The 25,916-nt window shown below is 28.8% G+C and overlaps 1 protein-coding gene across 3 annotated transcripts in view; it reads left to right on the top strand.

The window, feature by feature from the left end:
- Window positions 1-6,398: 6,398 nt before the first annotated feature.
- zip (myosin heavy chain 10) overlaps window positions 6,399-25,916 on the top strand; it is a 253,994-nt gene continuing 234,476 nt past the window's right edge. For all 3 annotated transcript variants that reach the window (XM_075374571.1, XM_075374570.1, XM_075374569.1), the window contains exon 1: window positions 6,399-6,992. In XM_075374571.1, the coding sequence (XP_075230686.1) occupies window positions 6,636-6,992 (357 nt within the window). In that variant the 5' untranslated portion in view covers window positions 6,399-6,635. The remainder of the gene's footprint in view (window positions 6,993-25,916) is intronic.

The following is a 25,916-nucleotide window of genomic DNA, read 5'->3' as shown; positions in this document are numbered from 1 at the left end:
ATGATCATAACACGGAAGTATTTTTCACCTAGAAAAACCAAAAAAAAAATTATCTAAGTCAATTTTATCCAATTATCCAATTTTAGGTTTTGAACTTTACTTCTGGAATCAATAAATATATTTAACACATTTCAAAGTCCTGTTATTTTTTCACAAAATTTCAAATCATAGTCTCATGTAGGGAAATCTCTTGAATCTGATGAAATTGTTTTTTTAACAGATAAATGTTTGAAATCGTTGAATCAAAAATAAGATAAAAGACCAAATTTTAACTAAAGTTGTATCAACGATTTCAATCTTTTTAAGTAAAATAAATTTTGTTTTTTTTACTTTTTGTTGTACTGTTATAAAAAATATAATGTATATTTAATAAATAACAAATCTTTCCCTTTCAGTTAAAAAAATAATAATGATAATTTATTTTAAAAGAGCATAGCCGATTTTTATATGTTGTAACTAAAAAGCATTGTTTTTAAATCCTGGTACTTTTTAAACATTTAATTAGTCTTAAAGAATGTTTTTTTTTTGTTTTTTTTTTTATATCCTAGAGGGTTGTTAAAGATGTATAAAGAGGAATATATTAGTATTGCTATAAGTTATTTATATAGTTATAATTTCTTATAGTATAATTTATTTATTTATCATTATCATTAAATATTCAACTTTAAAGTTTAAATAATGTAGAATGCAGATTATTCATTCTTAATGAACATATTATTAATATACAGAACTAAATATTATTCAAAGATAATATAAAATAAACTAAGAAAAACTTACATAAAAATAAAATCCTCTAATTATTATAATTTAACAGTAAATTCAGGCCTAAATTATAATTAACAGCCTATAAAAAATACATCAAAACAAATTATATAGTGCAACTATCTTAGAATATTTTTAACAATAATAATTAAGCCTTGATACCATTTATCACTGAGATAGTTAAATATTTCTTAATGATAATTAAAAATGCACATCATAACATACCATTTACATATAAATTACATAAATTAATGATAAAGGTTCTAATTAAATATAAATAATTATGTTTATTTTATCGTAGTTTATTTATTAATGCAAACTAGCAAAGAGAAATATAAGAAATGTTTAAAATTTAAAATTAGCTGTGTAATGCAGGAGGAATTTAGTAATATAAAACAAAACTTAATAAACCTAGTATAAAATTAATAAATTGGTAAACAAGAAAACTTGTAAAATTCTATTTGACCAACAGTCATCATCATCTGTAGACATTAAAGAAAGTATTTTTAAAACAAGACTAAAGCCCTTATAAATGAATTATTTTTAAAACATTTAAAAATACCTAAATCGTTTTAGGTAACTTCAATAGAAATTGTAAAGTTAGCTTAAAGAGATCAAACAACTGAAACCCAGCACAATCTTAATGCATCCGTCTTATATAGACTGTACAAACAAAAATTTATCTCAAGAACAATAAAAATAGTTTGAACATTAAAAGTTGATTGTGATCCCGTCATGCAAATTGTATTTTTGATAGTTTCATCAAAGAAGGTAATTAACTCGCATCAACTGTTGTGAGCCCTGTCAGATGAAGCAGGGGGAAGGAATAATAAAAGTATGTTGAACTTTATCTCACTTATCTACTTATCTTACTTGTCTAATTATCTCACTTATCTTGCTTCTGAAAACATTGGTCATCAGCAATATAAGGGTATTTTTCATTCTGGTTTTTTTTTTAAGTGCAAGTTGTATTGATTTTATGTTAATACTTATTATTACTTAATTTTATTCTTTTATCAATTTTAAACAGTTTTTTTAATTGAAAGTGCTTGTTAATGAATCAATTCACACTTTGTTTCCATTCAGTATTTATTATTATTGTTTTAGACTTTAATTATGAAAGTTAATTTAATTTAAAATATCTTCTGGAAAAAAATAACATGGTAGTTCATTGTGAAGGGCATGAAATTATTGTGTCAATTATTAAAAAGTGTAATAAAGAATTGAGAATAAATTTATAAACTATCTAAACTTAATACACAGTAAAAATGTAAGAAATGAATAAAGTGCGTTATGTTAAGGCACAACGATGTTTGAAATGACGTGTTGACATGTAGTATCTAAAAGTTTTTAAATGAGTAATATAAGGAGATTATTTGAACCTCTTGTATTGTGAAATACATTATGTCAGACATTCTTCGTAGGGCTCAAAAACTGGTGGGTGGATAATAAGTAATATATAAAAATAGAGTAAGTAATGTACAATTATAAATTAGTAAGTTGTGTGGGCTGTTATTGTTTTTTCAATCCAAATGTTGTTTTCAAAGTCTTTCCACGTTAAAAAAGATTAATAAATTCTTGAAAGTTTTTTTTAATTTATCAATTTTTCAGTGAGATTTAAAGAAGAAATGAAAAATTATATTTTTTTTGTAATGGTTTTCTTATCTTATATTTTTAAATTTATTTTCCAGCCGGTTTTTTACTTTTTCATGTTATTTATCTCTTTCTCTTTGCATTTTTTTGTTTGATTAATTGTTAAATTTTATTTATAACATGTGTAAAATGAAAGAAAATACTTTCTTTATTTTGTTTGATAATTTATAATGTTTTTAAAAACAATGAATCAGAATTTATTATTTTCTATAGCAAATATATATACATATAGGGTGTTGTATAAACGAAAGTTAATATTTTAAATTTAGTAATAATTTCAAGTATATAAAATATTGTGAAAGTTTAGAATGAATCATTTTGTAATTGTTTTGGAGAGGTCATTACCATATTTGGAAGTATTGTGGAAAGATAGAAGAATGTTGTCCTTGGATTATTTAACCTAGTAATTTCAAAAAGAGGGTTAGATGTAATTAAATGTAAATTTATAAAATTATTATTATTAATTTACACATAAATGTGTTAAATTCCATTTAAAATTCTAAGGGTAACGTAAAACACAGCTTAATTTTCTATTATCCTTTTTACATTAAAGGAATGCATGCCTGGTATTATAAACAACTACATTCTAAAACTGCAAATGTATTTATATTTGCAGTTTAAATAGATTATTTATTTACATTACTGGTATGTTGAAATTATACTTATATATGCAGAGCATAAATAAATGAATGAATAAATTAAATTATGAGTTATTAAAAATTGACCTTGATTATGTACTTCTTTATTTTCACAGTGATTATTTACCATTAAAATACAAAATAATTATCATGTTAACATGATGTATCAAATTACAGAAAAATTTTGTTTGTGAAATTCTTAATTATAATAAAAATTTTTGATATATAGAATAAAATTAAGAAATGTTGTGTTCAAGTATCATAATGATTGTGGTTATCAACTAGTTAACATGAATCACAGTTCCCTCCCAAAAATTACAGTCATCTTTAAAAGTAACAAGCATCCAATGCCAAACTCACTAAAGAAATAATAGAATGAAGTGGTGGTTTCCATTGCCTTCACCAAGCCAAATGTACAGTTGCATACCAGCATATCAAGCCCACAGAAATCTAAGTGAAATATTTAGTTCTTTATGTAATACGTTTGTTGTTTTCATGACATGGTTTAACAGGTGGTGTATCTTGTCTTTAAATAATCATGGCAATAAGAAAAAGTGGTGGAATACTTTTAGTTGTTAACTTATCATACATCAATATACTTATCTCTCTATACATTACTTCATCCCATCATGGGATAAAATGATTGAACTAATAAAAATTAAATGTAGATGGAAATAATTACAATAAATTCCAATTTTGTAAAAAAAATTATATTTTTATAAATTTCAGTAAAGGAATGTCTTACTTTTTACCAAAGGTCTGATTTTATGATTTTTTTTGTTTTGTAGAGAAGGTTCCTATAGAGATTGATTCGGTTGTAAATTTGTTCCACTTTACAAATATGTATATTTTCAAAATTAAATTGTTTACAGACAATTTGAAAATATTTAAAAATTTTTGTCAACCATTTTTTTATTAAAGGATGTTTATACCATGATGATATATATAGCTTGATGATGTCATTCTCATGTTTAAAATGTTTTCATAAAAACTAGATAAAATAAATTAAGGGGTAAATAAATAATATCTCATCATTCCAAAGTACCTTAAATCATGTTTGGTAGTAGAATCTGATTTCTTTGCATTCCTTTCTTTGACCCTTTTTATTTATCAGAATGGACATTTCGTAAAAAGTTAATCTGTGTGGGATACTTGTTATTCTTGAAAATTACAGCAATTTTTGGTAATGACTATTCACTACCAAAATGAAATGTCATCTACATTCATTTGATCGGTACCTAACATTCATACACATTTCATTAAGGAACTCTATAATTTGAAGGAAGGATATAACGAAGAGAGTTTTGTAGAACCCCTTTAATTGGGGTAGAAGATAATTATTATTCCATAATTTTCTAATCAAATTTTTAAATTGTTCCCAACACCTCATTAGAAAAAAAAAATTCATGTAAATATGATGAATTAATAAAATGCTTGGAAACATTTGCCTCACAATGGGGTTTTAAAAAATCTCTTCTTTCTTAAGTTTATTTTATTTTGAAATTAAACTATTTGATCACAAGGTTTCTTACTAAATTTGTTATAGTTTGACAAAACTGTAATATTTTTTTATGTAAGTCTTGGGGTGCAATCTTCTTGCTGTTGTTCCTTGTATATCTGTTATTTAGTTTGTGGCATAGTATGTACTAGATTTAGATTTAAAGGTAGTAAACACAATTTATTATATTTTATGTGATAATCTTTTTGTAGACAGTGTTGAAAAACATTTTAGATTCTTGAAGTCAGATCTGAGTTTTAATTTTTTTTCTGTTATTACTTTTAATTTTAAAGGATATCTTTGACCTCCTTGTATGATAGTAATTCATGCATGTAACACATGGTGTATTTTTTTTATTTACTTACAAGTATTTATTTTTTTATTGATATATATTTTTCATTGAAATTTTTTTTTTATAAGGTATCTTTACAACTCCTACCACAATTACTTGCACTGCATATTGGCATTTGCTTTTGTATTGGTAGTAAATTATAAGATAACTTTTTCACAATTGTTTTGTAGACTATACTTTAAAAATCTGTTTTGTTGTTAATCTCTTTTACAGCTTTTCTATCTATCTTTTCATAATCTGAAATAGGTAAACATTTTGTTGTGTTGAAAATTGTTTTTAATTTGATCTTTAGTTACTCTTAGTTGAGGATCCTAAGTAAGATGGTAAACTGCATTCCACAATGGAATGCAGATGGCTCCACAATACCTAGAATGGCTCAAGAAGTACATTCTATAAATTGAACGATGTTGAAGAAGTGGCCAAAGCTTTGTAATAACCATTTTGTAAATTTAAAAGAAAATGTTAATTGATAGGTTAAAATAATTAAAAGTTAGACATAGAAAAAAACCATATAATGTAACTTTTTTTTTGTTAATATAAAACCCAGGGACAAGTAAAAGTTCTATTAAGTCCTAACCTTTTTTGGGGTAGTAACCTTTTAATACCTCTCTTATCTTATTTGAGTTTATATAAATTTAATAGAATAAATGTATTTTTAAAGTAATAACCAAAATGGTTGCAGGTGAAATGACATTAGATAAAAGTACTTCCAAAACTTGCATAGTCATTCTCAAGATAATAAGCAAGTCATATTTATTTTACTAAGGAAAATGAGGGGCAAAGTGATTTAAAGTCACCTTTTTCACCAAGCCCTCTGATAATTTTTAACTTTCAGGTATTAGTAAAATAGATACACACACATGTAAAAGTTGACAATTTTGCAGCCAAAAATTTAGTATTTTTGGTTTCTGAACTTCAAAATGTAGAGAATACAAAAATTTAGAGAATGCTGTTTGCCGTCTGCCAAATATGACATCTATTCCTTCTGTTTAAAATGGGAACATCTAGTAGTGTACCCACAGGTCTTTTGCTGTGTGAAGTATGTTCACAATAGTGGTAATCTTCACAGATCAAAATCTATACCTTTTGTGAGTATAATGTTTTCACCATATGCTAAATTGTGCCACTTCATTTTGTTCATTTTTTTATTGTAAACAAAATTTGATTCAGATTTCAAAAGCTTTACTAATAAATGACCAAAACCTTTAACTATAAAACTGTATTTTCTTTTAAAATCTGGTTCATAGATTTGCAATAAACATATGTTAACAGAAATAGTTACGATCATGTGTTGGGAGAAATTAATAAATATTACGAGTTTATACAGCTGGATTAATAAATTTTCACTCTATCTCAACATATTTCAAATAAATCCATTCCATAGGTTGAAGTTTAGTGGTGGGGAATAATCAAGTAAGGTGGTGCGATCTAGCGGCTTTAAATGTTGTCACGTGATTAAACGAAGACCGGGCGTAGCCGTGTTTGTCTTCAACATTCGTGGTGTAACTGTCGTTTTGTAAGTGTCGTGTTGTGCCTTGCGAATGGAATATTTGAAATACTGTTTAGTGTACAGTTAGTGTAACTTATTCTTAAATGTGTTTAATTAATTATTTGTTTTACTTATTGTGTTTTGATACAAAAGTGTAATAATAGATTGTTAAGTTCAATTATTTTTTAGAACCTGTCTAATAAAAAGCAACACCGGCAGAGCTACGTTGTGGCACTTAGCAACATGGCGGACGGTGATACAAAACTCGATCATTCCGATCCTGATTTTAAATATCTTTCTGTTGATAGAAATACTTTCAATGATCCTGCTACTCAAGCTGAGTGGACCCAGAAAAGGTTGGTCTGGGTACCACACGAACAGCAAGGTTTTGTCTCCGCCTCGATTAAAGGAGAACGTGGTGATGAGGTTGAAGTCGAGATCGTGGAAACCGGCAAGAAGCAATTCGTTGCTAAAGATGATATACAAAAGATGAATCCACCAAAATTTGATAAAGTCGAAGATATGGCAGATTTGACATGTCTTAATGAAGCATGTGTACTTCACAACATCAAGGATCGTTACTATTCCGGATTGATCTATGTAAGTACTGAATGAAATTCTTTTACTTATAGAACATTGCTTTAAGTTCAAATTCATTTAAGTGCTATTTATGTCTACGTTACCTTATTCTCTTTTGAAGTTTCTTTTTATTCTCCTTTAAACTCCTTTTTTCAGTCAGGTACAGCTGTAAACTTTGTGCATGTGCCGCTAATAAATAATTGTCCTCTTATTGTATACGTAATGATACAAGTTGTAATATATTAATTTTAGCTAATAGTCCTTTATGAATACGTATTTTGAATGTTATCAGAAAACGTATAGGTTAGGGTTATTGTTAACAACTTGCTAACCTTATAAAACAGAAATTATTAAATGTAATCAATAGCGTGATTTTAAGGTTATGTTAAACGTTCGTATGTTTTTATTGTATTGTTGCTTTGATAGGTTATTTAAATTTCTATTACGAACAGTATATAAATAGTCATGTTTTATAAATAAAACTTCAGGCAACCTTTATTTTGTTTTTATGGTTTTGTATTTAATATTCATATATATTAATTTATATTCTGTTTTTAATTATTTCATTACGAAAAATTTTACTTTGTGTTGGATACCTTTGTGTGGCAGGTGCAAAGTAGTTACAAATTAACAATGCATCTGTATCCGTGATAACTTTTGTACCTTTTTGCAAATCGTGAGTTCATCTTTACTTAAATGAAACTAAAATTCTCTTTGGATAAAATAACTTTAATAGTAAAAATTTTTGATTTATTTAAAATTAAATTTTGGTATTAGAATAACATGTTGTGTATATGAAAAAATCCAATTAATGAATTTGAACCACCTAATATTCTGCAATAATGATATAAAAGATAAAAACCAAAATATAAAACAAATTAGGTGTGGCATTTTTGTTTTGTTATTTAACTTATTCCAAATTAGGCACGTATTAAAAATACTTGTTCCTTTGACTTAAAGGAATTCCTTCTTTTTAAAAAATAATAATTTACATTGAATTAAACACATGCCAATTCAAGCTTTTCTAAAGTGACTAATTTATTTTTTGTCACGTTAGTTATGCTTAATTATGAGTTAATTTTTTAAAATAATATTAAATACATAGCTTGTCATTTTAGTACAAAAATGTTGTTACTTTATTAACCTCAAGCAAGTTAGTTAACTGCAGTTTTTATTAATTAACCATTGAGGAATTTTTTTTGGCTTGTTTGTCTTTAAGAAAAATTTAACAGGACTTTAATTTGTATTTTACCAAAAATCCACTGAAAGCCCAAAGAAAGAAGGTATCGAAGATAAAAGGAAGTGAATATTGTGAAAGGGATAATCTACCCATTGAAGACCACAAAAGAAATAGAAATGAATCCACTACAAAAGGAGAGATTCATAAAAAAACTAACTGTAGACAAGATGCGCATCTATGCAGGTTGAGGGTGTAACTACTGAATACTGATATAGTGACTGAAAGTGGCCGAAATATTTCTAAGATCCTAAAAACCCCACTGAAGGGTTTTTACTTTTGTATCTGCAGTATAACATCTTTTAGAAATCTGATTTTTCTTGGAAGCATCATATTATTAGGTAATGTTGCATTACATGTATAAATGATGTATAAATTGTGTATATTAGTTTAAGGCAGCCGCTGACATCCTTGGCCACTATTGGAAACCCCTATTGGAAATAAATATTTAAAATATACAATAAGCGTTATATGTCTAACCAACATTTTCACTGTTATTTAAAAAAAATGGAACTCTGTTAAACCCATAATGTGTGAAGGTAACTGGGTAGTGGTAGTTAATTTAGTTTGTTATATCAGTTAGCTCTTACATTAGTTATTTCTGTTATATAATCATTAGTGAATTTTTTCATTATGATTGAAGTATTCTGTCTGCAGATAACTTGTAATATAGTTATAACTATTATAATCCTTACAAGAGGATGGTTTGTATTTACTTGTAACTAATGTTTTGTAATAATAGTCATGATGAAACTCTGAAATTTCTTTTTGTTAAATGTAATTTTGGCATCTTAATTTTTTTTTCTCTAAACCCTCTTGCCCTGTTCATTGAGCGTTGGAAAGTTTTATTTTAGATAAAATCTGAGATCATTTTAAGGGGAATTTGTTGTCTGTACTTCATTTCTTAGTTGGAGTCGATACTTAAAAGTACTTAAAAGTGCTTTTAAGTTAAGTCACAAATGGTATTCAAGTTAATGAGAATGAAACTTTTTCCAAAAATCTAGTGGATTTGATTATACAGAAAGAGAAGCATTAAACCTTAACTTTTTAAATTTATAAATATGTAAAAGCTGACCACTTGATGTGATGGTTAGTGATTACTGATTTCTAGATCATTAGCTAGTCTTTCGGTTTGATACCTAGCAAGGATCTTATACCTTATATTTTATACCTTATATTTTTATCTGTTTTCTGTTTGTTAAATTAAGTGCTGAAAAATTTCTGAGGTCATAGTAATAATATAAATAAAAATTTAATATATGTATCTCAAACAATACTACTATATATTATTATATATATATAATATTGTTTGAGATACATATATATTAAATTCTTATTTATATTATTATAAAATATTATTGTTTGATATTAGTGAATATTTGTTCCTTTGACTTAAAGGAATTCCTTCTTTTTAAAAAATAATAATTTACATTGAATTAAACACATGCCAATTCAAGCTTTTCTAAAGTGACTAATTTATTTTTTGTCACGTTAGTTATGCTTAATTATGAGTTAATTTTTTAAAATAATATTAAATACATAGCTTGTCATTTTAGTACAAAAATGTTGTTACTTTATTAACCTCAAGCAAGTTAGTTAACTGCAGTTTTTATTAATTAACCATTGAGGAATTTTTTTTGGCTTGTTTGTCTTTAAGAAAAATTTAACAGGACTTTAATTTGTATTTTACCAAAAATCCACTGAAAGCCCAAAGAAAGAAGGTATCGAAGATAAAAGGAAGTGAATATTGTGAAAGGGATAATCTACCCATTGAAGACCACAAAAGAAATAGAAATGAATCCACTACAAAAGGAGAGATTCATAAAAAAACTAACTGTAGACAAGATGCGCATCTATGCAGGTTGAGGGTGTAACTACTGAATACTGATATAGTGACTGAAAGTGGCCGAAATATTTCTAAGATCCTAAAAACCCCACTGAAGGGTTTTTACTTTTGTATCTGCAGTATAACATCTTTTAGAAATCTGATTTTTCTTGGAAGCATCATATTATTAGGTAATGTTGCATTACATGTATAAATGATGTATAAATTGTGTATATTAGTTTAAGGCAGCCGCTGACATCCTTGGCCACTATTGGAAACCCCTATTGGAAATAAATATTTAAAATATACAATAAGCGTTATATGTCTAACCAACATTTTCACTGTTATTTAAAAAAAATGGAACTCTGTTAAACCCATAATGTGTGAAGGTAACTGGGTAGTGGTAGTTAATTTAGTTTGTTATATCAGTTAGCTCTTACATTAGTTATTTCTGTTATATAATCATTAGTGAATTTTTTCATTATGATTGAAGTATTCTGTCTGCAGATAACTTGTAATATAGTTATAACTATTATAATCCTTACAAGAGGATGGTTTGTATTTACTTGTAACTAATGTTTTGTAATAATAGTCATGATGAAACTCTGAAATTTCTTTTTGTTAAATGTAATTTTGGCATCTTAATTTTTTTTTCTCTAAACCCTCTTGCCCTGTTCATTGAGCGTTGGAAAGTTTTATTTTAGATAAAATCTGAGATCATTTTAAGGGGAATTTGTTGTCTGTACTTCATTTCTTAGTTGGAGTCGATACTTAAAAGTACTTAAAAGTGCTTTTAAGTTAAGTCACAAATGGTATTCAAGTTAATGAGAATGAAACTTTTTCCAAAAATCTAGTGGATTTGATTATACAGAAAGAGAAGCATTAAACCTTAACTTTTTAAATTTATAAATATGTAAAAGCTGACCACTTGATGTGATGGTTAGTGATTACTGATTTCTAGATCATTAGCTAGTCTTTCGGTTTGATACCTAGCAAGGATCTTATACCTTATATTTTATACCTTATATTTTTATCTGTTTTCTGTTTGTTAAATTAAGTGCTGAAAAATTTCTGAGGTCATAGTAATAATATAAATAAAAATTTAATATATGTATCTCAAACAATACTACTATATATTATTATATATATATAATATTGTTTGAGATACATATATATTAAATTCTTATTTATATTATTATAAAATATTATTGTTTGATATTAGTGAATATTTATTTAAATTCATTGTTCATTGTATTAATTATAGTCATACTTTTTCAAGTTTTCATTGTCTTTGTTAGAATTATAATGCAGAATTTATTATTTGTAATTATTAACTTTTTACTTTTTTCTGTTTATATTTTATGTTTAAGTGCACATTGTTATTTATTGTGTACATTGATTTGTTCTATTATTGTCCTCTGTATTAGATAATTGATTAAGATTAATAATATATGTATTAACAGCATTATTACCAGTCTTTTTTTTTAATGTTTGTGTTATAAATAATTAGTAATCACTATAAACAAGGAAATTGGTTATTGTGATTTTTAGAGAGTATAAATATAAATATTTAAACATGATAAGTAAATAAATTATCTTTAAAAATATAAATGTTTTCTGTTGTATTCTTTTATAGTTTATTACTTTCATTTAACAGAGTGCATTGGTGTAATGTAACCTTGTTTGTTATCCTCTGACCATCATTGTGGCCTATACAGAGTTCAGCTCTTAAATCAGATTGTACCTTCCTCTCATCAATCACTTGCCATTGAGTTGCATTATTAGAGGCCATCCTTTTCTTGTCCTTCCTGGCAGGGCCATGTGCATTACACTTTTATCTTCGTAAGTCATTGTTCCTTCGTTTTACATGCTTAAACTTCACAATCTTCCTTCCCTTATATTTTATGTTTACTTTTCCAGTGTCAGTATTCCATATCATCCATTCATTTCTAATAATGTTCTTTCATAATAATCCATCTGAATTTCTTTTTTTAATTTTGATTTCTGTACCATTAAATCTGTTGTAGTCCACATTCCATTCAAGCAATGTCAACATGAGAATTATGAAGATAGATGTCAAGGTCTTTCTGTGCTACCTTCAGATACTTTTCCTCCTACGTAACTGTCAGTTTAACATTAATCCTGGCCGTAGTTTTACAGTTCAGATTACCTTCTACATTGATTAAAAATAATTGTTCTGCAATTAAATACGTTAATCATTTGATTTATTATTTTCCTACATCTCATCAATGCTTATAATACATCTGTGTCAAGAAGAAATTGCCATCTTCTCTTAAATTAAGTTATGGTTTTGGTCTATGATTGCCCTTCTGTTCAATTCTTTTACAGATAATTTGAGTAGTTTGGTCTTATTTGATAAAACTACTAAAATAGCTAATAATACATTTTTCTCAGTTTTCATTGTTTGTTTACCAAATTGAATGTTTTTAATTTTATCATTTTTTTATTGTTAGTACAAAACTGGAAGTATAATAAAATATGATATAAGTAATGTGATTGTATAAATGAATACCTGTATAAAATAGGCTCACTTTCAATAAAATTACAAAATATACAAGTATTGTCTTTCACCTTATTAATATCACTTATTTCTGGATTGGTGTTGTAATTATAATGTACCATTTTGCTTTGGTTATGACTTATGTACACTTAAGTGTTTGTTTTCATAGTATCATGTATGTTTTAGAAACAAAAAAATTAATGGCTGTTGTTTCATTAGTGTAATTAAATAGTAAGATCAAATAATTAAGTAATTTCAGTTTGCTTGTCAAGTAATGAGTGACAGAAAAATTATTTAAAAAACTATAAGGAAAAATTCCCAAACAATTTCAACGTTCAGTAGGTTTTTTTGTGTTTGACCGCAACAGGAATTTTGTGATGCCAAATTCTATTTGACAAAACATCAGAAAGGTTGCATTATTAATAAGCTATTTAATTATAATTTGTTTATTTAAAAAAATATGCCTTGACCTTCTATTTCTTATTGGCGCCTGTTGGTTAATCTTAGTTACTAGTTATTTTAATTTACAATAACACTTTTTGTGTGTATGAATGTGTTGTATCACAGCCTTACATCAAAGGATTACTTTTGTTTCATTGTTAGATCTATTTTTGACTTAACTATAGTTGTTATTCAAAATGAATTACCTTGATGTAAAAATGTTTAAGACACTAGCTGATAAGAAATTTGCTGATTACATTATTTTAGTCCCTTAAAATGTAAGAATTCTTTTTAAAATTTTTAGAAAAAACCTTGTTTATTAAAATATATTTTTTATTACACTTGTTACAACAATATCAATACATTGTAAATTTAAAAAGTAGTTTATTACCCTTTATAATTGTCCTTTTTTATATCATTATATCTTCGATCCTTTTTGGTAATAAAATTAATTTCCTTGAATGTTTTCTTATTGCAGTTCTACCTCTTATGCCAAAATGGTAAGTTGTTTTGGCATTCCTAGAAGGTTTTGGGTGCAAATCCTGGTAATGACCATTTCATATCATTTAGCTTTCGTTTTTCTTCATTTTTTGGTTTGATGGACTTTTATATTGACTATTTTATAGAAATAAAATAAATTTGTTACGCCTTTAATTATATTTTGTTTCTTGTTTTACAATCTTTGGCCCATATAGTTTTTTACCTTACACTACACTTCTTCTATAACTAGATTTATAAACTGTTGGGCTTAATTTGTGATCCACAAATTAAGCAAATCTGGCAGCAAGGAACATATCCTTGCTGCCAGATTCAGATTCAAGCTCTCAACTCGTTAATCTTAAAAACTTTTATTTCACACTCCTCAACTTTCTCTTCACATCAAATATCATTAGATATTTTACTGCTATAATACTTTTTTGGTGCAGCATTTTTTATATGCGGACTTTAATAATCTTAAAAATCATCCAGATGTTAGACATCTACAGAATGGATTAACCAGTAATTTTGTTTATTTATCATGGATTGTACTATATAAAACATTATATAGTGGCCAGTTTCTTTCTTCTTATATATTTATATACAATAAATTTGTAAAGTAATGGTTAAAATTATTTATTAACAATACAAGTTGTAATTAATAAATAATTGTATAGTTAACTATAAAATAAACATAAAATTGTTTAGTTTAGTAGTAATTGTTACAAATGACTGTAAAATGATAGTTCATAATATTGTCTGTACATTTCATACTTAAACAGAAAAAATAAATAAACGCTACTACCTTTTCTTTTCATTACTTTTGTTTTTTGTTATTTATTTTTAATCATGGTAAGATGTTTTCCTTTTATTGTACGATTAACCTTAACGAATGAAGAAGGTGGGTTTATTATGATGTTGAAGATTGGAATGAGTCGCATGTATTTATAGATTCAAATACACATGTATAATAAAATTTATTATTATATGGGCCAAGAATTTAATGATAGTTGTCTTACTTGGATCACAGTGTTAAATTATTTAGTTATTAAAAAATTGTCAAAAGAACTTCTCTTTAATAGATCTGCTCTCATTTTAAGTGTCACTTTTCACTCTGCTCTATTTAAGGCAACATCTGTGTTAGTTTTAATGAACTGTTGACTAATATTTATTGTTTTGGAACCTTTAATTGTGGATAAAATTTCTTGTAGTTGCACTTCATTTTAGGTTATGTTTTACTTTTTTTTTTCTTCAAGAAGTGTATGATAATAGAGTGGATTCCTTTTTTTATTTTGAAAATTCATATAAATGTGGCACATTTTTTTATTATTTGATGTATTAGTTACTGGTGTAGTAGTTATAAATGGTAATAATTGCAGGTGTAGGAGATCAAAATTTTTTACTCATTCATGTTTGTTTTGGTTTAATTAGCTCTGTGATTATTACAGGTTATTAACCGTTTTCAACTCCATTGTTTTTGTTTTCATTCAACTTCCTATGTCCTTGAACCTTAATTAATCTGAACAAAGTTTTTTTTTTGTTAATTTTATTAATTCTGTTTAAATTGGTTTTCTTTATTCCTTAAATATGTCTGTATATATTGGAATATCCAGTTTTAACCTTTCTGATTTCATGAATAATTATTTTTGTGATGTAGGGTTCTTGTAAATTACATGGATTGAATCAATAAGCCACTAATGCAAATTACCAATCAGTTAATTTAAATGTAGATCCAGCCTGTTTAATTTTGGTTTTAAATGAATACAATATTTATCTTTTAATATGTCAACTTGTCCAACAAGTCAATTATTATATACATTTGAATGGTCATATGATGCATTTATTTTCTTTGTAAACTGCAGTAATGGTGCAGTGTACCATTACACTAGGCTAGGCTCAAGTCTGGATTGTAATTTAGTTTTTAATCTGTAATTAGGGGTGGCTTTATTATTTTTGTTTTAGCATTATTGCCCATTTTCCTAAGTTTTCTTTAGTTGGTTATTTTTCTTTACAAGAATTCATACCTGTCTATGAAATCAATAATCCATGCTCTTCACATCTACGTCTTTTGCCTGTTAGCATTAGCTTCAGGGCGTTGGCCCTTTTTATATATCTGCTTTTGCCACTTCCCAGCTTCTCCATGTATGCTTCATCAGCCAGTACTGTTGGTCATTCAATAATTGATCCGATATTCCATACCCTAAATGTCATTGCCAGTTTTTGATTGACCATTATTTACATGATTAACGAACTATTACTATATTCATAAAAGCTCCTGTTCTCTCTAAATCACCTGAACAACCAGGCAAGGAACAGTTTGGATTACTAATTTATGCACAGGGAGGAACATATGAATTTGCTTAGATGGTCTTTTACTTATTAACTGTGCATTGCTGGGTTATTTGTTCCACTCTATCGTTGCCTAAGGTGTTTGTTATTGAAACAACCCCAATAGTACGGAAAAGTGGACTGTGGTATCTATAGATTACTGTTTAATGGTTGAGGTTGTCGATCGTTATGTTGTTGACCTATATCTGCAATTTATATTTTACTATTTTGAAACCGATCATAAATAAGTTATGTTAAATGTTGTAACCCATTCTTAAGTGGAGATTGGTTGTTCCTAAGTAGTTATACTGCTGAAACTAGTTTTGGTACTTTCTGAGGTCATTCTAACTACAGTCTGAGGTTGTGGGTATAATGGCCTATACTGTATGTTCATGTTTGCGTTTTTTTATATAATAAATAAATATAGTCTGACCAAACTTAACCTACACTCGCTTCGCTCGCTAGTAAAGGTTAAGTTTGGTTAGATTAATCTACCCACCAAGTTGGTCTAGTGGTGAATGCGTCTTTGCAAATAAACTGATTTTGAAGTCTAGGGTTCCAACATTCAAATCCTAGTAAAGGCGGTTAACTTTTATATGTATTAGAATACTAGATCATGGATATCAGTGTTCTTTGTGGTTGGGTTTCAATTGACCACACATTTCAAAATGGTCGACCTGAGACTGTACCAGACCACACTTCACTTACACTCATACATATCCTCTGAAGTAATACCTGACTGTGTTTCCCAGAGACTAAACAGGAAAAAAAATATCAAAATAATCCTACTAAACGTTTGAGTTTTTTAAAAACATAATTTTTCCTTCTGAAAACAGGTGGTCTTCTTTTAATCAGAAAGTATCCTAAAAGTTTTGCTATTTACATGTTACTATTATTTTTTTATCAGTGCCCATTCCATTTTGGGTACTGAATTCAGTACTCACTTCGTAATGGTCAGGTTACAATTAGGCTTTCAGTAATCGATTTTCATTAAAAAACTTTATAAAATCATCCACACTTGTTTCATTAAACAACTTTCCATAACAAAGCTGTAAATCCAATTCTTCCCTGTTACCAGAAACTGCATTCAAGAGTGTAATTCCTTGTCAGAATCATCCTTCATTCGTTAATTTTTGTGTATGGAAATATAATCTACTGTTCAGAGTGGTACAAACATTATATTGCTAGTGTTTCTTAAGTGATTGTAACGTGTTGGTTATTTAGCTGAAACAAATTCATATTTGTAGAAATGTATTCACCCTTCTTGCCTTTTTGTTCTATAAGTTTCTTCTCTCCAATTCTGTGACTTTTAATCCTTTATTCTCCAACCTCTATTCTTTTTGTGTATTGATTGATCAACTTTATCAACAGTTACGTTGATTTACTTGCCTTATAATCATCTTTGTTTCATAAACAATTCATATCATAAATAAAGCATCTGAAAGTAGTTTAGTATTCTTTGCCATATCTTACTACTGAAGATGCCTTTGTATTTTTTACTTAATGTCAGGCCATTTAGCTTTTTTTTATGTTCTGTAATAAAAATATAATGATTAAATTTAACTATTTAATCATTTGTATTTCAATCTAATAGTCAGAAGGGAGTAACAAGAGTATTGTAAATTAAGAAGTGGTGCGCAAATAATTATAATTTTACTTCAAATTAAAACAAAATTATATACTTTAATACAGCATGCCAATATGTAGCTTTTAAGTTTTATCTAAATTCATATGGAATAAAAAACTATCCAGTAGTTAAGTGTGTGACCTCTAAAAACCTCCTCCTTTTTTTTTTTGAGGTCAGTTGTGATAAATAACTGCTTTTACTGGTTTCTTGGTTATTCATGAGTACATTGTATTATTTATTATAATTGTATTGTTATTATAATAGTTGTGGTAGTTATTATGTTGGAATGTTATTGCTTTGATTATGGTTATCAAAATGTAACCTAGTCGTCAAGTTACTGTTATTATATAAGGACTAAGGAAAAGTAGGTGGTAGTGGTTACATTAGGAAAGGTTATGTTTATACAGTGACATTTAAAAAAGCAATTTTGTCCATGGTAATAATAAAATGTCAGGATACCTGCTGGTCGCTCCTACAACTTTGATTAATTAGTCGGTTTAAATGACATTAAAATGCACATTTACCAATTTTCCTTTATTTTAAAACAGCAGTTACCTTGTAATTTTTGCAGCCAAAACTTTAAATATAATCTAAAAATGATAGCTTAGTGGTTAAAATATTGTGAATTATTCATTATTTTATCGGTGATTAGAAATATTATATTCCTAAAGGTTTCTATTTTAGTCAGCCAAGAATGCTCGAGTGCAACCTTCATTGGATCATAAGCAGCAATGTAGTTAAATATTTTGATTTGTTTATAATTACTTTTAACTGATTTGCGTTCTGTACTCGCTTAATGAATGTAAACTGGCAAAACGTTTTCCACATTGAGTTTCGGTTTGCAGTGGTGTATATTTTATTACAGGAAGGTTAAGGAGGAGTCCTAATTTGCTTAAGGGCTTAATAAACATTTTAGCCCAATGTTATTATTTTTGTGCAGATATCAAGAATGACGGGTATCTGGTCGGTCACCAGATAGATAACCAAAATTCCAGTTAGAACTGCCCACATAACAGAGCTGCTCCTTGTTAAAATAGAAATACCAATACTCTAAAAAGATGTATCAATATCTTTAAGCACAATTTGACGAGTAGTAAATCCGCGGAAGGGAAAAACTGAATGGCTGATAAAAGTGTAGTTAGACTCATATTGACCCAAAAACTAAATGCGTCCAAATGAGTGGGTATCCAAATTTTCTCGGGAGATTTAGAGTATCATTTTTAAGTCGAGACTCGGCCTTCCTTAAAGAATCGTCGTAATTTTCAATACCCTACTTTGTGATTATGTTATTTACACAATTTCTTTGAAGAATTTTTCCACTTTTTACCTATGAATCCTGTGTAAGTGTTATAAAAAAAATACATATTTCGCCAATAAAGGTATTAACTGTATTAGATAGTAATTAGCAATGTGTTCATAAATTTGGTTTTGTTGAGAATTAAATATATATGTTTGATTTCAGCAGCAGTTTTGTGTGCTTCTTTTTTGTACTTAATCCTTCGAGTTTTTTTGTTCCTTACGACTTAGGAAGATACTTTCGAATAGGTTTACGATGATCTTGGATTGATGAAATATTTCAAAAGAATATTTATTTTCTTCACGTAGAAATTTTGCTACTTTCATAATGAATTTTTTAACGCAACGATATTGTTTGGCGCTGTGTAATGGACACGGGAGTCTGTACAGCGGTAAAGTTTCTTAAATTCTAGCCGTTTGCATACTTAAGATTTGTGTAAAAATATCATTTTTACACAACCTTTACTAATTTACAGTTTTATCTTGTAGATAATATAATTGTTCACTGTCTGTATAGATTACACTAAATGGGCCGAAGAGTTGTCCCTATCTTTGTCGACCGAATTGTCGGTTGGTTTTTGCGGGACGGGCGAGCAAGGTCTGTCGTACTATTTAAACAGATGATATCCGATTACTAATAAGACGACAAATTTGTTTATAAAATACAAACGCAACAAACGAGTACAGTACAATGTCTAGTACAAAAGAACAGAGCATTTGGCGAGGGGTAAACTTTCAACTCACGTATTGTACTCAATTTGCATGGAAATTTATGTAAACTGATTCTACCCGTTACGTCAGTAACATTTTTTGTTTGTGGTTTGATACTTCATATGGAAACGTTACTGTTCCTTTGAAACGTTTTCTCATTTGCTATTTATAAGATTGGAATCTGCTGAATTCTTTAACAGTAAAACTTCAACAGTCAAAATTGTGAACCCGATGGTCGTCCTATACCTAGTTCGAACGTAATTTCTGCACATATATACAAGGTCTATAAATAAAGTAATGAGAGTGGTTCAGAAAAACGTTTTATTTACAATACATGGACTCTTTCTTATCACCTTCGAAATAGTTCCCTTGGGAAGCCACACAACGCGTTCGAAGCGTTTTCCCCACTCTTCGTAGCAGTGTTGGAACTCAGAAATGGGAATATCCCGATGGTTTGTTACATTTTTAAAAAATGTTTTATACTGTTCCAAAATGGTGTTTTTTTAAAAGTAAGGAACACGAAAAAGTCGCAGGGACACGAGTCAGGTGAATAAGGTGGTTGAGGAACTACAGGATTGCTTTTCTTTGCAAAATTCATCAATTCAGAGTGCATTGTCATGATGCAGCATGTCTCCGCAGTCTTTGAAGAATTTCATGGTAAAAATATTTATTTACTAGTCTGACCTGTAGGAAAAAACTCATTATGGACGAGTTTTTTCCTACAAAAACTGATTATGGACGAGTTTTTGCTTTTTGGGGACTCAGTGAGTTTGAAGTGTTCCACTCTCCTTGCTCTGACGTTTTGTTTCTGGGTCGTATTCAATACTCGTATCTAACATTCATCACTAGAAACAATATTTTATACAAAATTAGATCAGTTTCAATTTGCCCTAGAGATCGCGGCACACTTCCACCCTGTTGTTTGTGTTCAACAGTGAGGTATTTTGTGACCAATTTTGCACAAACGTTTCGGATTCGTTTGTCAAAATTTGATGGACCTGTGGTATGGTTCAAATTCAGTTATTCTACAATCAGTCTGACAGTTAATCGCCGGTCCTACCGTATCAAATTTCTGATTCGCTCAACATTGTCGTCACTTTTTGACCTTAACGGTCTTCCAAAGCGTGGATCGTCCGCATCTGATTCCCGGCCATCTGAAAATGCTTTAAACCACCTAAAAACTTGGGCTCGTGACAGAGCGTCATCTCCATATACGCCCTTTTTAACGACTTTGAAAAAGTTTTAGTAGCATTCTCATGGAGTTGTAACAACTTGATTACACTACGTTGCTCATAATTAGTATCACTCATTTTTGTAACGCACAACAAAAACTCATTTCACGAACAGTTTGTTTACGACACACGTGACAACAATAAACTAAAAATATTAATACCTAATATAAATCAGCTGTTAAACGTATAATCATATGTTTATTAGTAATTTTACAGTGTTGCCACTTTGGCTGTAAAAAAAACTAGTCTTACTTTATTTACAGACCAACTTTTTTTTTGGCATTTCATGTAACGTAATTTATGAAAATGTGTAGCGTTAGTAGAAACTGAGCGAGCGCTTCAGTTTCTCAGGAACACCATATTACGGATGGGTTTTGTTATTTACAAAGAAAATCACGTTTTACACCGCTAGGTTCTAGTTTAATATTTAGTTTTATTCACAGTATTGTGATTGGATGAAATGGTGGTATGTAAAATCTCCGTACCTTATTAAGTCTTCGACTGCATACATTAACGTTTATTGGAATATTAGTCATATTTCACACAGTCACTGAAACGTGTCACTATGATGTTAATTTCCGTTCTCATTATGGTAGGATTCATTTTATCACTAAAGGTCACTGTTTTATAATTTTTCTTGAAATTTATGCTTAAGGATTTGTTAGGTAAAAAAATTGTTAGTAAGGAAATAGTCACATCACTACAGATTGGTTTACCGCGCCGGATGTTATATGAAATCGGGAACAGCAAATATATTCAGTACAGTAGATAAGATAATGCTATTGTTGGTTAACGTGTTTCTTTTTTTATTGTTTTAAACTTTCAACTTAACTTTTAAAAATTATGTTTTTTAAAAGAGGCTTTTTAGTATGGGTTCTCATATTAATTCATTAAAATTATTATAATGTTATTTAGTAAGGTAATTCCGTACCGTAATGTGATAATGTTTTAATTTATCATTTGATTACACTGGGGAGCAAAAAGACCCACATTTTTAGGATTACACCATAGGGATCATGTTTTACATTTTTCGGTTCAGGTATGAGTGATTCGCGTTTAGTTAATTTTTTTTCTGATGATATGTTTTTTCTGTCCCTACTATTCCATTCACACAAAAAACAGCAATACTTTGTGTAACCAAGCTGCAGACCAAGAATAAGTGCAATTACCTTCAAATCACCACAAATATTCCATTTATAAACTGCACATTGAAGCTTTTCCAGTATAAATTTAAAGTTTTCATATGTTTCTTTCGTACTAGCAGAAATGACCCACAGGTGTTGATGGAAATCTATTGCCATTATGAAAAGCACCAGCTTTTAAACTAACTTTAGAGGAATCTGTGAACAAGCGACATTCTATTGGGTTATGCTTACAAAGTGTTTCCGTAAGAGAAGAAATGTCATTACTAAACACTAAGCCAATTTCTTCAGAAAAATAGTCTTTAAATTCAGAATGATGATTACGATAAGTACATATCTTTGTATTCTTATGAAGAAGATTCCATCCTTTTAACCGGGAAGTAAGCATTTCAGACGTTTTTTTTTTTTTTTTTGATAACTTTAAAACTCGTATGAGATCGTTAAGATTTTTTTGAGTCAGTAAATGAGGCTTAGATGAACTGCTTTGTTAAAAAGTTGTATCACCAGAATCTGTTTCTTTTTCTTCCTTACTTCCATCAGACTCTAAGCTCTCTTCATCTAATGTCACATGTTCTGGAGGCTTTGGTATGGGCAATTCTTCGTAGTTTGGAACTGGTCTCGTTACCGATCGCAATTTAGGGTACATCACTGTATGTTTTGATTTTGACGTAATCCCTTTAATGTTAAGCAAAAATAACAGTCAGAAGAATGATCTTTAAGTTCCTTCCAAATCATAGGGGCCATGTGGGGCCTAGGCGCTTGTTTGGTTCCCGACTTTACACACAAAATAAAGTTCATAACACTTTTTTTTACTAAGGTTTCGCCTTTGGGACTTGAGCGTTACTTCACTACATACATAACAAAAATTGTTAGGATGATTTAAACAAACTCTAGGCATTTTTGTAACTAACGACTAATTAAAAGAAGTAAAGTTGTAAATATGTAATACACAATAATTCAGACACACAGAGAACTCACAATGATATGTTTACTGGTTCACTACTATCTCACACTGGCATCATTCTGATAAATGTGTGCTACACTAGATCACGTTTGTACTATACACGTCTGAACCTGCACAAAAATAGCAACGCAACCCTTTGATTTAGCTCATTTGGATTAGTTATCCATATTTACAATTCTCTATGATCTTTTACATGACAATGGACAAATGGACGAAAAAGTTTCAAAATATTAAAAAAAATTAAAACAACAAAAAAACTGTGGGTGTTGGAGAAATTCCGAATACGTATTTGAAAACAGGATAAAAAGCTACATTCAGTACACCTATTTGTACTCGTGAGACAAAAATCATGTTGACCAGTGTTATTTACTGATTTTTTAAAAATTTATTATTTTATAATTTATATTATGTGATCCCCAGTTTTCAGAAAAACTGGCGTAGCTGTTGTATAGTAAATCCTAGGATTATATCTTCTGGATACATAACTTAGCATTGAGAGAAGCTACCGTCACTCCCCCAAAAAATTAAAAATTTTTGAAAGGTTAAGTCTGTGATAGAGTATTGACTTTCTTGATTTTAAATTCAAATCTGGTTAGCGACCGATAAATTGTGTAATGTAATAAGTATTTATATCTTTATTTATTAGTTACTCATATAAAATATATATATTTAATGGAGTTAAACATCTTGTGTTTTTTATTATTCTTATAATCCTGTTTGGTTGAATTGTAGGATTGAATCAGGTACTTTATTCGGTAACTGCTCTTTTTTTTATTGACTTAAAAACGTTATCTTTATTTACAATTGAGGGGGGAAACGAACTGACTGTGATACAATTCTTGCTACATTCTGTATATCCCTTTACTTTTACGGATCAAAATTATCGTTTTAATTAAATAATGATTAAAAATGAGCCTACAAATTTGTAAACATTTTCCATTTTTCATCTGGATTCAGTTTCCTTTCTATGCTGATTTTTTATTTATTTATTGTTGTATCATTAACAAAAAAATCAGATGAATGCTATACCTGAAATTTTTCTTGTTTTTTGAAAAATTCTGTAACATGGCTTCGTTTTAAGGTTTAGGGGGAAAATATTACTTTTCTACCCGCTACGTTGTGCTGCTAGTAACCTGATTTTTACAAAAAACTATTTGTTCTTTTTGTTATTATTTTTTTCCTGAAAATTGTTTTTTTAATCTGTTTTATTCGTTCCGTACTGTTGTTTTTACATTGATCGTAGTTCATCGGCGATTTTATGTTTTTAAGTATAAAACATTCACTCGTACACATTCGCTGGTTTTCAAGTTTTTATCTATGGTGAGGGCTAAGTCACAGCTAGTTTTTACCATCTAAAGTTTTATTCCTTTATTCTTTTCGGGATATTTATCATTACAGGATATCTATATAAACTAAATGTGGTCGTTATTATTTTTATTGTATTGAATATTTATTATTCGTACGTGAACAGTCTGGTTTCTGCTTCAAAAAAATGCATTTAGTTATATGCGTGAAGGTAATTTCCTTTTTTTTTTACATTGTGTTATTTTATAGTAACCTTGAATGTGCTGACTAAATGGATTAAAAGAAAAATCGCAATGTTCAATGTTTCGTAAACTTAGTTGTGGTTTTTTATTTATTGAGATCAAATTTGCATTTTCTAGGTAGCGATATTATAAAGGAAGATGATGTTTCTCTTTTTTGGCACGTATAACATTATAAAACCGTAGTTTCGAAATTCTAATTTAGATATATTCCTTTTTTACCAATCTAAAAGTGTACTAGACAGAAAATAAAGTTCTGTAATGTTCAATTCTATAATTTCATCTCGGACTTCTAAATTACGTATTTTCTTTTGTAACAGCCAGTTTTTATCGTGCAAATATACATCTCATTTTTTTTTTCAGTTGTTAGGGTTCAAAATTATATTTTTTTTTAGAACTTAATTTGGTTGGCAAATTTGAAATCCAGATGATCGTAATTTAACTGAATGTTTAATACACGAGTGATAACTGGTTCTTCTGTTATCTGTTTTTTCCCATTCTTGATTGTTTTGCTTTACCATTGGTTGTGGTAATGTAATAAATGTATTCTTTGATAATCTGCTAAACCTGCCTAAAATCATGTCCATCTTGTACGTTTTGGATACAAAGTTCATGAAACGGTCAAGTAATCCGAAAAAGGCGTTGCTAATTTGGATTACTCCAAATTAGCAACGCCTTTTCGGCTTTTTTTTGGGGGGGGGGGGCGCTGAGCAATCAAATGTTATCTTCTACTTGCAGATAATTCGTATTAGTCAAATTGTTTTATCATTTTTTTAAAGTATCTGAAATGTTTATCGGACTACTCGATGTACGTTCACAGAGTAAATGCAGTATCTTTTTACGTTAAGTGGGAGAAAATTTGTTTATTTACAGTAATAGTTCTGTGCAAAGCCTCTTAGATACAAGAGATATTAGTCAAGAGTAGCTTTGTCCTAGAGTAATAATTTCACTATACAGCTAATTCCTGTTTTGATTGAGTGTATGTAACGTCTGTAGGATTTGAATAACTGCTGAATTTTGTATAGTGATTTGCAAAAGTAATATTCAGGAACCTACTTAAATTTGAGTGCCCCCAACTTAGTTGTAAACAGAGAAATGCTACAGAGAGATCCGAAAGTCGCGTACATCAAAATATTAAAAAAAATAAGACATAAGTAATATTTAAAAATTTATTTGTCTTCAAAATGGTTGCCTCGTTCAGTAATGCATGTACTAAATCTTTTTATCTTGTTTGGGGCCACTTTGTGGAGCACGTGTATACTGAAGTTAATCTCCGTTATGTTCATCTTTAGTCCCTCCACTGTGTGTGGCCTGTTTTTGTAGACCTTCCTTTAAGATAACTCCAAAGGAAGAAATCTGGAGACGTTAAATCGGGTGAACGTGGAGGACCATAATCTTTTAGGGATGATACGCTTGTCAAAAAACCTCTTGCTAGAAATGCACGGCTTCATTACATGTGACATGTGGCGCTATCTTGCGGGAACCAATAAATCGCGTTCATCGTCTTCAAGAACTGCAATAAACTGTGTAACGATGTCTTGGTACACAACACGTTCACTGTAGTTTCAAAGAAAATAGGACCCACTATTCGGCACACCGT

This window comes from Lycorma delicatula, chromosome 9 (genome assembly GCF_047948215.1).
Source record: "Lycorma delicatula isolate Av1 chromosome 9, ASM4794821v1, whole genome shotgun sequence".
Classification (NCBI taxonomy): domain Eukaryota; kingdom Metazoa; phylum Arthropoda; class Insecta; order Hemiptera; family Fulgoridae; genus Lycorma; species Lycorma delicatula.
This window is presented reverse-complemented; position numbering and strand designations above follow the sequence as displayed.